At 40.7% G+C, this 17,875-nt stretch overlaps 1 protein-coding gene across 2 annotated transcripts in view; it reads right to left on the reverse strand.

Annotated features, from left to right (window-relative positions):
• SGPL1 (sphingosine-1-phosphate lyase 1) overlaps positions 1 to 17,875 on the reverse strand; it is a 62,714-nt gene that overhangs the window by 5,428 nt on the left and 39,411 nt on the right. For both annotated transcript variants that reach the window (XM_050803614.1, XM_050803613.1), the window contains exons 6-13: positions 16,916 to 16,992; positions 15,109 to 15,237; positions 7,614 to 7,702; positions 6,150 to 6,255; positions 4,554 to 4,652; positions 3,715 to 3,864; positions 2,117 to 2,355; positions 172 to 318 (exon numbers count right to left, since the gene is read on the reverse strand). In XM_050803614.1, coding sequence (XP_050659571.1) covers positions 172 to 318; positions 2,117 to 2,355; positions 3,715 to 3,864; positions 4,554 to 4,652; positions 6,150 to 6,255; positions 7,614 to 7,702; positions 15,109 to 15,237; positions 16,916 to 16,992 — 1,036 coding nt within the window. The remainder of the gene's footprint in view (positions 1 to 171; positions 319 to 2,116; positions 2,356 to 3,714; positions 3,865 to 4,553; positions 4,653 to 6,149; positions 6,256 to 7,613; positions 7,703 to 15,108; positions 15,238 to 16,915; positions 16,993 to 17,875) is intronic.

The raw sequence follows: 17,875 nt of genomic DNA on the forward strand, positions 1-17,875 counted from the left end.
TTGTTCTTTGTATCTAATAATTCCAGGTGATAAGAGAGAAATCCTTTAGATATTACAGTTGCTACTAAAGTGCTAGCCTCTAGCAGTCAAACTCTATACTTCAGGTTACCGTACCCAAGTTCTTCCAAGGTCATGGAGCAAAACAAGGCAAAGAGGCTTCTTCAAGCTTACCTGGGTGGGAACTGCAACTGGTTCAAGTTCCACCCCTTAGCAGTCATCAGGTTTGATAGTCGGTAGATGTCAAAATCACGGGATCCCAGAGCAATGACTGACAATTGGGGATTCCCAAAAACAAAGATGCCTTTGATATTTTCCAGTCTTAAAAAAAAATAAATAAAGGAAGAAAAAGTAAACCCAGTCACATATAGTCCTCTGGTCACTATCTCTTTAATCATTCAAAGTCTTCCTTATAATGAATGCAATCCAACCCCTTGGGCTTTAGTCTTCTCATCTTCAAAAAGAAGGCTACACTGGGATCACTGGTTCTCACTGAGATCAGAATCATAGACGGAATAATAAAAATATTCCAAGGCCCAAACCCCATCTAGATCCAATCACTCAGAATCACTGACTTCAAACCTGTCTACCCAACTACCAATTATACTCCCCTAGATGTTTCTGAGACACAAAAGATGTACTAAAAAAAATTTCTGGAAAAATAATCTGCTCATCTCCACAGTTCTAAAAAGTCATATATAATCCCTAAAGCAAGAAACAGCATAGCAGGTCTTAACAATGGCCCTATCAGAGCTATAGGAGGACCTTTTATATATATATATAATTTTTATTTGTTTGTTTGCTTATTTGAGACAGGGTCTTGCTCTGTCACCCAGGCTGGAGTGCAGTGGTGTTGTGATCATAGCTAACTGTAACCTCAAATTGCTGGGCTTTAAGCAGTCCTCTTGCCTTAACCTCCTGAGTAGCTGGGACCAAAGGTGCACACCACCACATGTGGCTAATTTTTATTTTTATTTATTTTTGAGATGGAGTTTAATTCTTGTTGCCCAGGCTGGAGTGCAATGGTGCCATCTCAACTCACTGCAACCTCCGCCTCCCGGGTTCAAGCCATTCTCCTGCCTCAGCCTCCTGGGACTACAGGCATCGCCACCACGCCTGGCTAATTTTGTATTTTTAGCAGAGATGGGGTTTTTCCATGTTGGTCAGGCTGGTCTCGAACTCTGGACCTCAGGTGATCCGCCCGCCTCGGCCTCCCAAAGTGCTGGGATTACAGGCATGACTCACCACACCCGGCCTCATGGCTAATTTTTAAATTTGTTGTAGAGATAATGTCTCACTATGTTGCTCGCGTTAGTCTTTAATTTCTGGGCTCAAGAGATCCTCTTGCCTTGGCCTCCCAAAGTGCTGGGATTACAGGCCTGAGCCACCGCACCTGGCCAAGGACCTTTTTCAAATGAGAAATGCCTGCTGGCAGCTTTCCTTCCCCCTCAATATACTTAAAAAGCCTCCCCAATCCAAGTGACACATAGAGAGATGGGCAGATAAGATGTTAACAGATACATCAGACAAAGCATGCAGCCTGTTCTGGCTTTGGCTTAACCCAAGATTTCATTGTCCTCATTTCCTCTTTCCTTCTGGCCCATTTCTAATTATTTTCTTATTCCAATGATTCTTCAAGTATGATTCCTGGAGCAGTAGCATCAGTATCTCCAGAAATGGACGTCTTTAGACCCCATCCCAGTTCTACTGAATCAGAAACTCTAGGGGTGGGCCCAGCTATCTGTGTTTTAACAAGCCCTTCAGGTGATTAGGATGCATGCTCAAGTTTGGGAATCACTGTTCTAACCATTAAATTGTACAATGGTTAGGGGAAGAGCTGCCTTAGGGGAAGAGCTGCAAGTTGTTAAGACATTCATAGAGATGAGACAACCTACAAATGAGGCCCCCGTCTCTGAAGACCCTCCAAAAGTCAGGGCAGAGAAAGGGAGCTTATCCTTCCAGGCCAGCACCACACTCCTTAGCTGCTGCCCTAAACCCTCTGTCTCGCGGGAGACAACAGGTGGGCTAGGGCTATGGATACTTAGCCAGGCAGGTGCCTTGAGCCTACTAGGAAAAAAAAAGCAACAGACAAGGCAGAACCCCAGTCTTCCACACATACTCTGACTTGAGGAAGCGAGCAGTTTTGATGATCTGTTTGGTAGCTTCAACATAGCCGTTCTCACCGAAGTGCATCAAGGCAGCCCAACAGGCTGCGCTAATGCCACCAGGCCGTGAGCCTGCGATGGTTGGGGAAGCATAGATGCCACCCTGCCAATCTGTATCAACGAAGAACTGATAGTTCCTGTACTTCTTGTCACTATACAACACCAATGATGAGCCTTTCGGGGCGTAGCCATACTGTGGAAGAAGCAGCAGACAAGAAAAGTGAGAGTACGGTTCTGTCTGGCAGATCTTGTCCCAGAACTCTCATCATGCAAAGGAAATCCTATATATTTCTCAGTTTCTCTGTTATGTTTCCCACTCACATTAAGGATTCAAACTTAAAATGCTAAAGGGTAGTAGGAACTTAAGAGACAGAGTTTAAATTCTCTATGTTAGGAATGAGGAATCTGAGACCCAGGGAAGAACAGTGCCCAGTTAATCGGTTTACTCCCTCTCTTGCCCAGCATGTGGTTTACCTTATTTAAAGTATTTCTCTGGGGGCCATATGTCAGGATAAAAACAAGGATAAGTTTGCAGTGGAAGCCAGGAAAGGATGGAATTTGACACTTCGAGTTAAAAGCACCATCTGACCCCCTTCCCATCTTTTTTGCTTAGTATTACTAAGAATATTATGCTTATAAGAACATAATGGTGCTCAGAATCTAAAAGCTACTTAATCCAGCTTTAAAATGAACTATGTAACTGGTTTCCTTATAGAACATCTGACCCCCTAATAACTCTTACTAAAACTAATATGAAACTAATTTCATTACCTGAACCATCCAGAAACGGATGGTTATGGGAAAAGGACACAGGCGCTATCTGGGTGGTACGGAAAAAACAGATGCTGACCGAAAATCGGCTGCAGATCACACAGATTTTGAAAAACAAGTCTTTAATATACTTGAGTTTAAAACAAGCCCTGAAAATGCAATCAAAACAAGGTACACATTCCTGAGGCTGCTAATACTTCTTCTACATCTGGATGTATATTCGATAGCATTATCAACTGATCGAGACTTTGTCTCAGTCCACCAAGGGTGGCAGGCATGGCCATCTCAAATGCTGAATGTTCCTGAGCACACAGGTTCTTCCCCTTTCCCAAAGGACTCTTACGTCAACATTCGCTTGTCATGTAGGCTCAGCCCAGTTGCACAGCAGCTCTAATGTTATCTACCAGCATGGGAACTCCACTCCCAACCCTCACACTCCTCTACCCTCCACCTCAAATCAGCTCAAGGCTTCAGGGAGCTTTTTAAACAAGGGCCACTACACTAGCGTGCTCTAGTTACACACAGTCAGTGGATACAGAAATTCTCCTAGCCAATTTGAGATAAAGGTAATAGGTTCATTTTCACTACTGCTTGTCACCTCTACCACTATACCCCATCACCTGAACCAGCTGATCTGGTGACGGTAAAGAGAGAGTTCAAAACATGCCTCTGATGAGAATTCTATAGTTAATTTTATACTTTGGGGAGAAGCTACCAATTTATTTTATCAATAATAGTCAAAATAATCAACTGGTAACACTTGATCTCCTCCTTAGCTCACCTTATGGGTGTCAGCTGAAATGCTGGTTACACCTTTCACCCGGAAATCAAATGGGTGCTCCAGTGGGTATCCTGCTTTCTCCATAAAGACGATGAGGAAGCCTCCCAGACAAGCGTCAACATGAAGGGGTATTTTGTATTTGACAGCCAGCTTGTACCAAAAAACAAAGAACATAAGAGAATTTCCTTTATAGCCCTATAATAAAAACTGCAAGACATGGGCGGAAAGATGGGCTATAAACACAAGGCTGTTTTGTATTATGCCTCCCATGTTTTTAAAAAATGGCTATTTTTAACATTCCCAACAAAATTTATCTTTCAAATGTATCTTCCCTTCAAAATAATTCATCTGAAATATGGTATCTATTTTGTATTTAAATATGCATGAACTCAAACTCCCTGCAAAATCAAGCAGGAAATGAGTAGAGCTCTGATTTAGGCTGCCTCTGGCGCAAGGGAAAGGTCCTGTTCAGTCACTACAAGATGAGGCGCAAGGGAGAGGGAGGTGCTGAGGGGCAGCTTATGGAATATCACCCTTTGGTGGGCACATTCCTATATGCAGATTATTTCCAGATCTCAATCTAAAAGGCAATACTATTTCAGAATATCCAGCTTAAAAGGCCTCAGCCTTGTACTATCCTCCCCCACAGCAGAGACTAGCAACTCTTAGAGGCTTCGAACAGAGCTGCACGGCTTCCCCTAGGGCTGATGAGAGTCACTCATCACTACTGTGGTCAAACAGGAAAATAAAAATCACTTCTTTTTGCCAAGTACTGCCCCATTAGGCTTTGTTTTAAAATATCCATTTGCCTGCCATAGCAGCCCATTTCTCTCATATACCTTGGCCACTTCAGGGACAGGATCTATTACACCATGAGGAAACTGTGGGGTAGAACAGACGAGCATAGCAGTGTTCCTGGAGATGGCTCTTCTCATTGCCTAGGGATTTAAAGTTTAAAGGAAAATGAGAATCTATGTCACAATTACTCTTCTCTTCTGCTGCCAAGAGCAATCTGGGCTGCCAGCTTAGAGTTCCAGTTCTACTAGTACCCCCTCCTTCACCACTCCAACTGGGAGAAGACTGAATCCCACCATGGTGACAGGACACGGGCGAGTCCAGGTAAGTCCATTTGGAGAATAGTCTGAGAGCACAAAATAAGAAAAGAATCGCTGTGGGGGCGAAAACAATATTGAGCTAAGAGGCCAAAGAGCCAAACGTGAACCCCAGCCCCACAACCTACCAGCAGTGAAACCCTCAGTACACTACTTCAGTCTGTTCGTCTGTTATCTGTGAACTACAAAAATGTAACAGCTTCATCAACCTCTCTGGAATGTCATAAAGCTCAAATGGGATTCTGAAAGAACACTGAAACTAGAAAATTCCTCTATACAAATGTGAAGCATAAAAATAATCACTATTATAATGACAATGGTATTAATTCAAGCCAATTTAAACCACAGTGAGAGTTTTTTTTGTTTTTTTTTTCTGAGACAGGGTCTCACTCTGTCACCCAAGCTGGAGTGCAGTGGTGTGAACACAGCTCACTGCAGCCTCAACCCCCTGGGGCTCAAGCGATCCTCCCACCCCAGCCTCCCGAGCAGCTAGGACTACAGGTGCACGCCACCACGTCCAGCTACTTTTTAAAATTTTGTGTAGAGACGGGGGTCTCACTATGTTGCTCAGACTGGTCATGAACTCCTGGGCTCAAAGGTTCAAGTAATCCTCCCTCCTCGGCTTCCCAAAGTACTGGGATTACAGATGTGAGCCACTATGCCCAGGCCATGGTAAGAGTCTTAAGGGAATTGAGTCCATGTTCATTTTACAAATAGAGAAAAGAAAGGAAAAGTGATGGTGCTGACAGCAAAACCTGTGTCTCTCAAGTCCCAAGTTAGTGACTAGATCACCTCCCTTTCAGAATTCATGAACCTAGGAAAAGACTGAGGCCAGGAGCGGTGGCTCACGCCTGTAATTCCAGCACTTTGGGAGGCCGAGATGGGCGGATCACGAGGTCAGGAGACCGAGACCATCCTGGCTAATATGGTGAAACCCCATCTCTACTAAAAATACAAAAAAAAAAAAAACTAGCCAGGCGTGGTGGCGGGCACCTGTAGTCCCAGCTACACAGGAGGCTGAGGCAGGAGAATGGCGTGAACCTGGGGGACGGAGCTTGCAGTGAGCCAAGATTGAGCCACTGCACTCCAGCCTAGGCGACAGAGCCAGACTCCGTCTCAAAAAAAAAAAAAAAAGAAAAAGAAAAAAAAGAAAAGACTGAAGCTGCAGTCAATCACCACTATCAGTGTAGTTTTTCATATTCTGGCTGCCACAATCAAAGGCAGTCAGACCCGTCTAAGTGTGACTGGAAACGGCTAGTCAACAAGAGGACCTTTCTGCCATCAGAGCCCAGCACAGACAGTGGGCCCTCCAGAGGGACTCACCCGCACATCCACCTCCATCATCTTCGTCAATGGGACCCGCACAATCTTCATCCCAAAGTAACTGGCTGCTTTGTTAAATGCAGCATGGGCACTTTGGGGAGCCACACTAGATGACAGGGAAGAGAATAATAATGAAATTCAGACCAAAATAATAGAAAACATCATTAGCAGCTAATCTAAATTACCGGGAGTAAATTCTGATTATTTTCCCCCAAATTAAAAGTGTTCATACTGCTTTCTTTTTAAGCACACCCAAAAAGAGGCCCACTGATTTTCTGCAGAAACTTCCCTCCTATTTAGGAAATCATTCTGGCAATAGGAAGAGGACTCAGAAGTGATCCCACAGTGAGGGATTCAAAGCATAAATCAAGGCTGGCAGGCGGAAAGCTGGGGGACAGAGACTTTGGGTGAGAGCAACACAAGGCAGAGCAGGCTAACAGCTGCCTACCAAAGACAGGCACCTCAGTGAGAATGAGAAGAAGGCTTCCCGGCACAATGCGTGTTCAAGCAGAAATGTGAACACAGCGGCCAAGCATCAGCTCAGTGGCCCCTTCTCAGTGGCCCCTTCCAACTCTGAAAGACCACAAACCTGAAGAAACTAAAATCCCCATTTCTCCTACACATTTGGAAATAGTATTTCAAATAGTGCTGAAAGAGAAAACGAGGTCACGCGTATTTGCTTTAAGACTTTCCTCAACTAGTCCATTCATACAACGAATCTGTTCCCTTTAAGGAGAAAAATCTCTACTACTGAGGAAGTTGCAAGCACCAAAGATCAACGTATGAAGAAAGAATGGCGGCCTGGTTTATTCTCTTATGCTACATATGAACCACAGCATGAGACCATATGCAATAAATCCCCTTTGTCAGTGATACTTGCAGTAAAAATATTAAGATGTAAGATAAACATACTGTACAAGGGAACAGTCTAGGAAAAATAATGTAACCAAACATCAAATTTATGTCCAAGGAAGGCAATGTGGGTAAATCTCAAAAAGATATTTTTATTCTTCCTCCCAGAAAACAGCCCTCACACTAAAGTTTTCCCAGAGAATACCCTGAGGCAGCCTATAATATTAAGTCACTTTCTAAGATAAGCAGAAGTAAAGTACCTAGAGAGCTTTCTTTAGGCTCCAAATAACTTGCCAATATCACAGGATTCAAAGATGTAGTCCTCAAACTCTCACTTTTGGAAAAAGGATCTTATTTTTGCTTGTAGTATATACTATGTATGATCTGGGGGTGGGGCGGGATGGGAATGATCTTGAAAAATAACTGGCTGATCCATTTAGAATTTTACTGAATGTGAAAGGGTAAGGGCAGAGGGGCTAGGACAGGGGGGAAGGGGGCCAGAATTATAAGAGGAAGAGAAGGAGCAGGAAAATGGATTATCTGGTTTAGTGTCATAAAGCAATACTCCAGACAGACAAATTCAGAAGGGGCAAAACAGCCACACATACATACATTTCTGGAGTTTTGATCCCCTTCTCGAAGGCCAGGTCCCGATATGCTTTGCAGGCCATCAGTATGCTTTCTGTTCCCCCAGAAGTCACCTATAATAAAGAAGAGATGCCATCTGTTGGGGGAGTCAGGGATGCCCCGATTCTTCATGCCCTGATCTTGACAATGTTTGATATAGAAACAGGTAAGGTCTTGGGTGCATGCTGCAAGGCAGACACTGCCATGTCTTCCAGAAGGAAAATTTGGCTTTATTGGCTAAGCCTAATTTTGGCTCAGGAGACGAATGAAAGCTACTAAATAATGAGCAGAAACTCAGCACTGTCTAGACAAATGCACATTTGCCCAGATCCCACCCATTCACAATCCATTTGCGTTTGTGTATTAATTTTTCAATTTTCAGATAAGATAGGGCATTTTATGTCATTCAAAAATATCAGAATTTTAATTTAAATTTTCAATGCCTGCTAAAGAATGTGAAATTGTGATTACAATTCTAGTAAACTGTGCAATACACTAAGAGACATTCAGACTTTCCAAAGTAAACTGCTGGTTTCGACAAGTTTGAAAGAGAAAAGCAGAAGTTTCTACTTGATGGAAGTTTGTTGCCTTGTTTGAAATAAAACAAAAATCCTAATCCTTTTTAAATGAAGTAAAATGTTTTCCTAATGTTTGGCCTAGCCCCTCTGACAAACACATTTCTTTACCAGAGTTCAAACAAAAGGCATAGGGGTCTTTTTATTCATCTATTTTCTCCACTGGACTATACATTGATGAAGGTAGGGACCAGTCTGTTCATGACAACATTCCTAGCACCTGACATAGTTGCTGACACCTAACAAACCCTCAATCCATTTTTTTTTTTTTTTCTCTTGAGACAGAGTCTCACTCTGTTGCCCAGGTTGGAGTGCTGGGGCATGATCTCAGCTCACAGCAGCCTTTGCCTCCTGGGTTCAAGCGATTCTCTTGCCATAGTTACCTGAGTAGCTCAGATTACAGACGCCCACCACCACGCCCAGCTAATTTTTGTATTTTTAGCAGAGACAGGGTTTCACCATGTTGGCCAGGCTGGTCTCAGGCTCCTGGCCTCAAGTGATCTGCCCACCTCAGCCTCCCAAAGAGCTGGAATTACAGGTGTGAGCCACTGCACCTGGCCTCCACATTTCTTAATGCCTGACTTGACTCTCAGTAAACCTTGACTAACACAGGCATGTCATAGCCATCTGGCTATTTTTTTTAAAAAAATAATATATAAGAATGAATCATTCTAAAATAAACAAAAAGCCGCAGTACTAAACTACCTGGACAACTTCTTAGACTTACCATCTCTGAAGATTCATACAATCTTTGAAAGGTTTTTTCAATTTATAGGTGAGAAAACTGAGCCCTTGAGGAATTAAAAGTGTTTCACTCAATGTCATACATTAGCATCTATTGACAAGAAGTAAAACTTGCTACATTTTCATATTTAGTGTAGCTTAATACAAGACGGAATCAGATAAAGTAACCACTGAACTTTCCTAAGATAATATCCACATACAGGACAAAAATACCATTGGATACAAAATCCCTGTGGCCAGGAGTTATATGGAAGATGAACTGAGAAAAGCCATTTTTTGACTCAGGAAGTCTTTATGAAACATGTGACCAACACCACAAAATAATGCACCGAACTTGGGCATGGGACGCTTGTTTGTAGATCACTACATTTCTATGCTGCAGAAGACAAAAGTACTTATAGCTGAGGTCAGCTCTGCACATCAGCATGTCCTGTGGTTTAGCATAAAACCTCAGAATGTCACAAGAGGAGCCAGGCCAGCTGTGAAGAAAGTCGGGGAGGTACCAGCAAAGTCCAAGTCTCCAGTGCGTCAATCTCTTCGTAAGGTCCAGTAATGACCTAAGCAATAATATTTCCAAATTCCTAGTCACCTGCTTCATGTGTCCTATTTTTAGTTCAATAACATCATTATTTATTATGCAAACACCAGTGTACTTTTGACTGTAAAAGTAGGAATACCTAAATTCAACTTTTTTATTTGTTTGTTTGTTTTGAGACGGAGTCTCACTCTTTTACCCATACTGGAGTGCCATGGCATGATCTCAGCTCACTGTAATCTCCACATCCCAGGCCCAAGAGATCCTCCCAACTCAGCTCCCCGGAGTAGCTGGGACTACAGGCACACGTCCCCATGCCTGGCTAACTTTTGTATTTTTTGTAGAGATGGGGTTTCACCAAGTTGCCCAGGCTGGTCTCAAATTCCTGGGCTCAAGTGATTCACTTGCCTCAGCCTCCCATGGTGCTAGGACTATAGGCATGAGTCAACATGCCTGGCCCTAGGTTCTACTTTTAATTTGTATTTCTGATTCTGTGTTTTAAAATGCTATTACTCTCCCACTTCTTTCTACCTCCTATACCCAAAGAAAAACAGGAATTTTCACTGTGAAGTAAGAAAATGGAGGCCTCAGTAACTATTTGTTATGTTATTCAACTTCTTTCAACATGTATAAAAACTCTCACTTTAACATACGATATGTATTTCAGAAAACAAGAGAACATCATCTTCTTGGAAAATTTTCTTTCAGATGCTGTTTGGATCTGATGACATTAGCACAAGCCAAGAAGAGTGTTTCACATGGTAACCTAATTTCTTTTAGTATGTGAAGTTACCTCTATCATTGTAACTGAGACAAATAAAGTTAATAGAAGGAAAGATAGTTTAAGGTTGAAGAACAAAGAATGAGAGAGCTTACAACTCTTAGCTAGGAAGAGCCTAAAGATTGCCCAGCCATTTGGTCTTATCTTCTGGCTTCCCACCTCTGAACACTGAACTCTTTCTTCACTAAAAGCAGCTCATCCAGAGAGAAAAATAAGAAGCTAAGGGAGGAGTGGGGGAGACAGAGTGGGAGAGGGAAAAAGACACCACCAGTGCTGATTCGTTATTTTATAAAAGTCTAAATATTAGAAGAGCCTGGGAATCAGACTCTATCCTTCTTCTGATCCCTCACACACGTGCTGAAGAAGATCATAATAATAGAGATATGGTTTAATTGCAGCAATGCAAAAAACCCCTAGGCCTGGACTTCTAGAATAAGATGGGAAGAAAAAAAAAAAAGGTGAGGGCAGGGAGAGAAAGAGAGTCAAAACCTACAATAACAACCACCAAACAAGGAAAGAGAGATAATCTAATGTAATAAACTTCAAATATTGGCAATCAAAAACAAAAGAAACAGTGAAACAGTAGAGAGCAGAAGTAAGTAAAACACTAGTTTCTAATCAGCCCTTGAAACTATACTGCAAAGTCAGCAAAATCCTGAGAATTTTCCTTTATACCCCCAAATCTGCAGAGAGGCAAGCTGAGGGGGTTTCCTTATCTTCTTCCTCTTCTCACGAGTGAGTGGTAAACATGGCTGCTAGGGAGAAATGAGCAAAATGGGAGAGAGAACATCAGGATTGGCTCTTTAGAGTGAAGACTTCAGTGAATTAAATAATCAAAGGGTATTATCTCTTCCAAATAAGAGAGTGAACTCTGATAGGTAACTGAAGAGAATCTCAGAATAGACCCAGATATTCTAATACAGATAGAATAAAGCTTTGGCTGAGCTTTGTCCCCAACCAAATGGTCTCAGACAAGAAGCACCCACAGTGCATAAGAAAAAACAATGTCTGGAGAATGCCACCCCAGGATGAGAGAAAATGGCAAGGCAACTATGCAAACATACTAAAAGGCAGGGGAAAAGGTAGTACGTAGCACGCAAAATAAAAACCCGACTCAGAAGGAAACAAGCTAAGGGACAGAAGGAAACCCCTTATAACTTTCTCACTATAGGAAAGTATCATAAGAACATGAATTTAAGAAAACAAAGAGTTCAAAACCAAGACCATGAAACAACAGAATGAGCTACAGACCTAAAAAAAAAAAACAAAGCCAGTAGCATCCATACAGAACTAACAAAGACATTAGGAACAGCAGGGAATAAAATAAACATTGCCGAGAATAAAAACGCTGACTTCAAGGAAAAGGTCTGAGATAAGTTTATTGAACCCAGATTTTAAAAAGACAGATTGAAAGACCAATGCCACTCCACATGTGGAGAACTGTGTTCAATCTGGCCAGAAGCAACCAAAAGTCATTCAGAGAATGACTGCAATGACTGGAAGTCTGTGAAATCATATGAACAGCTGAGTAACCCAGAAAAATGTGGGGCAGAGAAGATTCAGGGACAAAGGGGCTTTCAAATACACAAAGGTCTATCACACGGAAAAAACAATTATGGAACTTCTATTTTGAGCAATATAGATTATATACCTTGAGCAATCCTCCTAACTGAAATAAAAAAATTGACAAAACATCAAAAGAAAATTTAAAACCTATCATTAAGCTAACATAAAGAAACTTTTACTAAACCCCCAAACAAAGCAAAGTCAAGAATCCTGCAAGATAAGTAAGTGGCAAAACTAGATTTCACCCTGAGGGTGGCACCAACCCCTACAGACTTCAAACTGCTACACTGACAGATGAGCAAGGGATGCACCAGAAGATACATTAGAGACTGCCCAAGGTAAGGAGTCCAACAGGAGATGACTGGAAAAAACTACATTCTCAAGTGTACAAGAAATAAATCCCACTACTGCAAAAGAGGAAAGAAAAAGAAAAACTGTTTTTATCAACCCTGATGTTCAAGTAAAGAAAAATAGTAATCTTTCAAGAATGTGTACCAAGGAAGCCTTTATGTGAGTTTGAGGTCAGAATTCACACTACCTCTGTGGTACAAAATGACAAGCTAAGGATTTGACTTAATTTGGTTCCAGTGTGGTGGCAATCCCCAACAACTCACAAAAGTATGACAAATCTTCTCTGGAAGAAGAGAACTTCCAGACTTAACTTCAATCTAGGCCTCAAAGAATCCCTAGGTTCCCAGAAAAATAAGTGGCTCATAAAAATAAAATAAATAAAATAAAACACACGAATATAAGGAAACAAAGAACCATGACTGAAGCCAGCAGAATCAGGTAACGCTCATGGATATTGGAATTATCGGACACAGAATACAAGATATTTATGTGTAATATATTTAAGTAAACAAAAGTTAAGCCAAGGAAAGGGACTATAAAAAACAATCAAGCAGATTAAAAAAAAAAAAAAAAAAAAAAAAAGACAGCCAAGCGTGGTGGCTCACGCCTGTAATCCCAGCACTTTGAGAAGCCAAGGCGGCAGATCGCTTGAGCTCGGGAGTTCAAGACCAGCCTCAGCAACATGGTGAAACCCCATCTCTATTAAAAATACAAAAATTAGCGAGGCATGGTGGTGCACGCCTGTAGTCCCAGCTACTCAAGGGGGCTGAGGTGGGAGGGTCGCTTGAGCCCAGAGAGGTCAAGGCTGCAGTGAGCTGAGATGGCACCACTGCACTCTGGCCTGGGTAACAGACTGAGACCCTGTCTCAAAAAATAATAATAATAAAATAAAAGGAGAACTACAAAACAGAATTCTTAAGAATGAAACTAGAGTAAATAAAATTTAAAAGCTCAATGGGCTTCTACTTATCATCAGGCTCTAGTAATTTGCAATTTACAGCCAATCTTTCATCTACCCCTAACCACCCTAGCCATCATTGCTATTGAGAATATCAGTTGTCCTAACAGTTATGCCTTTGTAGGTAATCTGTTTCCTCTGGCTGTTGTCAAACACCAATTAGACGCGTGTTAGCCTTCTCATTCTATCCTTTGCATCTCTTAGCCTCTCTTTCACACTTTCTATTTCTTTGTCTCTCTGGACTGCATTCTGGTTTTTTTTTCAATCTGTCTTTTTCCATAAATGTGACTTTGGAGCTATGTAATTATTTTACCTAGTTTTAAAATAAACCAGGTCTCCTTGGACAAATGGCTGACTGTAGCCCTGGAGCAGGAAATGGACAAAGTGAACCTGAACCTGGAATATTTTGTCAAAAAAAAAAAAAAAGGAAAGAAAGAGAAAAAAGGTTTTCAAAGATTACTTGGGTCATGTAAATGGACCTTGGAGCCAATATGAAGATGCTCCCACTGGCCAAAGATGGATGAAGTAATTTGTGCATCAATCTGAATAACAGCTACAATGGATTGAGGCACACACACCATTCTACAATTTATCCATCTGTGTCCTATGGATAGGCATTTGAATTATTTTCAGTTTTTAGCTACCATGAATAACATTGCTATGAATATCAATGTCCATATATCCTGATATTTATGTGTACTAATTTTTCTAGAGTATGTCCTGAGTAGCAGAATTTCTGGGTCATAAGATATACACATCTTCAAATTTACCAGATAAGGCCAAACTGTTCTGTGGCTGTTTACTCTGTGGCCTCTTACAAGTTCTTCAAGAGTCTAATGGCACAGGAGAATATACTGTAAGTACATTATTATCTTCCCTCTGAAAGCCACCCTGTTCACCTCAATACTCTAAGGGAAACTGCTGCTATATTATGGGTGGTTCTGTTTTTAACAGTTTTGTTTTCAAAATGAACGCCAGGCATATCACCTTTATTACTACTGAATACTTGAACATGATGATTTTCATGGCGCCAACATATTACAAAAACAACATAAAACAAAAACAATGCTTCCTGGAAAAAAAAAAAACAAAAAGAAACTAAACTATCAGGTGTTCTTGTCTTCGAATGGGCCCTTCAATAATTCTATCTGCAGTCTTTATAACGACTGCAAATGTGATGAGTATCTGATAGGATTAGCACCTCTAAGATACCATCACAGCATATTGAATTAAATCTATCTATCCTACATAACCTGAGATTTCGTTTTTTCTAAAGACAACAGATTTAAAGAGAAGTTTATCATAGTTTAGAAAAACTAACAACCATCTACTTGAAAGAACAGGTAAAATAAAGAATCTTCATGTGTTTCTTTAAATATAATGATGTCCTCCCCCTTTCTTTATGCCTAATAGCAACTAAATGAGGTTCCATTTACCGCAAAATAATAAATTAAACTTTGGCTCAGGTAAAACCAGAAGTATATTAAAAACACTGCTGGATGGTACAACAAAAGTATACATAGATAAATAGGGGGATGGTAAGTGTGCGGGTAAGGGATGAGGGAAGAAGGGGGTAGGGAGGGAAGGAATGTAGAGAGCAGATATAGCAACATATTTACATTTAGTGAATCTAAGGTGTTCTTTAAGCTATCCTAGAAACTGAATGTTGGTTCAAAGTTTTTCAAAATAAAAAGGTGATGAGAAAAACATCTAGAAGAATATATACCAAAATGTTGACATTCTCTGGGTTACAAAATTACAAGTAACATTTAAAACTGCAGTTAATTAGGATCTATGATGATCAAATATTCCTTGTGTAGTAAAATGATCTTTCCACAATGATCAAATATTACTTGTGTAGTAAAATATTTTAATATTTTTATTTATTAAAATATAATTAATATTTATTAAAAACTCTTCTATTTTAACCTAAAAAATAAAGGTATTGGATGCCCCTTGCACATACTTACACATCCACATGAATCTGGTCCCCCATTGAACAGGGAACAAGCTATCCTCACAATTTCTGCCTCTATCTTGCGTAGTCCTGGGAAGATATCTGGATGCAGGGGGTTACTCCATGCAAAATCTCCATAAGCCTGTAAAGAAATGCAAGCAGAGGTGAAATTAAAACTATTACACTATATAGGACAAAGAATCATGCACTAAACAACAGTTTCTAAGTATAGGCACAATAGAAACTGGAAAAAAAGGTAAGATATACTCCTCAACCTAAAGAAGATCAAAACACAGCAGAGGAGACAGACATGTAAATAAATAATTTTACAATGTGGTGAGGAAAGAAGTATAAATATGGTTAAAAGCGCAGACTATAACACTAAACTGACCCAGCAGGAAGTCTAAGCTTTGCCTATTATTTTCAGCTGTGTAGGTCACATAACCTAAGGTTGTTTCTTCATACGCAGAAGTAGTTATGGTAGCTATCTTCTAGCGTTCTAGCAGTCATTAAATAACATAATGCATGTGAAGCACTTAGTAGAGTGTCTGGCACAAAGCAGCTGTTGTTATCGACTGCAATACCAGGTTTGTGTACAGAGTGCTAAGGGACCCTGAAGAGGGAACAACTAACATCCTGGGTGGTCTAGAGGTGTCTGCTGAGTGGAACTCTGAGAGAGGAGTAGGAATCATCATTTGGAACAAGACGAATGATGGAAGGGAAGGAAAACAACATGATAAGAGCACGACACATTTAGTAAAGAAAAGAGGCAGGATTAGTGTTTATGTGGGAAATAAAAAGTAGTAGTTAAGAAAAAATAAGTGGGAGCTGGCTCATGAAGAAACTTGTATTCTCTGCTGGATAAGAACCTGAGTTTCATCCAGTAGATAATGGGAAACTACTTAAAGATTTTAAGCACAGAAGATCAGAGCATTATACCAACTTATGCAAAATCTGTCATATTTATTAAGAGACACTTCCATATTTATAATAATTGAACATAAACACCTTAGAGATCATCAGTACAACCCCAATTTTAAATGATGAAGTGGAGTTTCCAAAATAAAAATGACAGCTGAGTGCAATGGTTCACACCTGTAATCCCAACACTTTCAGAGGCCGAAGCATGTGGACCACTTGAGGCTGGGAGTTCAAGACCAGCCTTAGCAACAGAGTGAGACCCCATCTCTACCAAAAAAATACAAAAATTAGCTGGGTGTAATGGTGCACGCCTGTAGTCCTAGACTCTCAGGAGGCTGAGGTGGGAGGATCACTTGAGCCAAAGAGGTCAAGGCTGAAGTGAGCCATGATCACACCACTCCACTCCAGCCTGTGTGACAGAGTGAGACTTTGTCTCTAAAAATGATAAAATAAAATAAAAATAAATGTGATGAGAAATGGAAGCAGCTAAGAATGAGAATGATTTGAAGTTACATGAGACCACTGCTCATCTCGGGTCACAGGATTTGAGAAAATTATGAAAGAGTTTCCCTATCCTCTCTCTCCTTATCAAACAAAGTCTGTTTCACCATAACAAATCTCATCTGACAGGACTATCTTCCCTAGTAATCTGCCTTCTAGACAGGACATCTGCAAAGACTGAAAACATAAATAACGTTTTACTATTTGACAGACTGAAGATGTCTTTGATAATATTATACATATTTGCCTATGTCTGTGTGAAGAGAAACTTTTATGGTTTTATTGTAACAATAAGCTTTCCTTAAGTAATTTTTCTAATTACAAAAGTAAGGAGAAAAAAGGAGGTCATGTAAACTGGCACAGACCTCATAGGTTTTCCTCAAGAACTGGACGCTCACCTTCACAAGGAGCTCAGTGAGCTTCTCCTCCCCACTGTACACTGTTCCAGAGGCTCTCCCCTCTTGCCAGAAGGCGTCTGCAGAGAAAGGTAAGGTCATTAGGTCAATAAGCAGGAACCTCTGGGAAGACAGGTTCTAATAAAGAAGAAACAGGAAGAAACCCCTCTGGGTACAAAAGAAAAAAATGTTGAGTGGAAACCCAACAGCATTCTTACAGCAAGTCAAGAAAAAAGTTCAATAAAGAGTTAGCACAATAAAATAAAGATGAAAAATCATTATTATCAGCAATGTGAAAAAGATATTAATAACATTTAGGTACAATAAAGGCAGTCTGATAACAATGTTGTCCTCATCCTCAACTACCTTCTAACAGCAGGAACATTTGTCTTTGTCTATACTTATTTTTCATTCTCTATATGGCTTTGGAGTGGCCTTTTTCTGCAATAGCTTCCTTCTTCTCTCCCTTCCTATCCAGTCCTAGGAATTTTGAGAACTGTTATGGGCAGAGTTGGCAGAAGAAACCAAGATGAAAAGTGTGAAATGTCAGCACACTATCATCACAGATGAAACCAGCAAACAAACCACAACGAGGAATAAACCATGAGCACCCTGGTCTCAGACACTGGCTCCCTTAAGCCAAGCCTGGAAACCCACATAGAACTAGTTATTTGCTTCCAGCAGCACATGCTGTAGCATTCAAGATCAGGAACACAGTCAACATTGGGATAAACCTCCTTTATCCCAGTGTGGAAAGAAAAGTAAAGTTCCTGACTAGAATATAAGATCTGACTTTCCACTTTCCTCTCTCCCTGAGACATTCTTCATTTTACCCACCAATCTGTTGATGTGGGTGTCTCAGGTCCTTGTGCTACAATGCAGCTATGCCCTATTGAAAGCGGGTAGTGAGAAAACCATTACAGAAACACACCAACTAAAAACTGCATGGAGCCATGGGCTCTC

This window comes from Macaca thibetana, chromosome 9 (genome assembly GCF_024542745.1).
Source record: "Macaca thibetana thibetana isolate TM-01 chromosome 9, ASM2454274v1, whole genome shotgun sequence".
Classification (NCBI taxonomy): Eukaryota; Metazoa; Chordata; class Mammalia; order Primates; family Cercopithecidae; genus Macaca; species Macaca thibetana.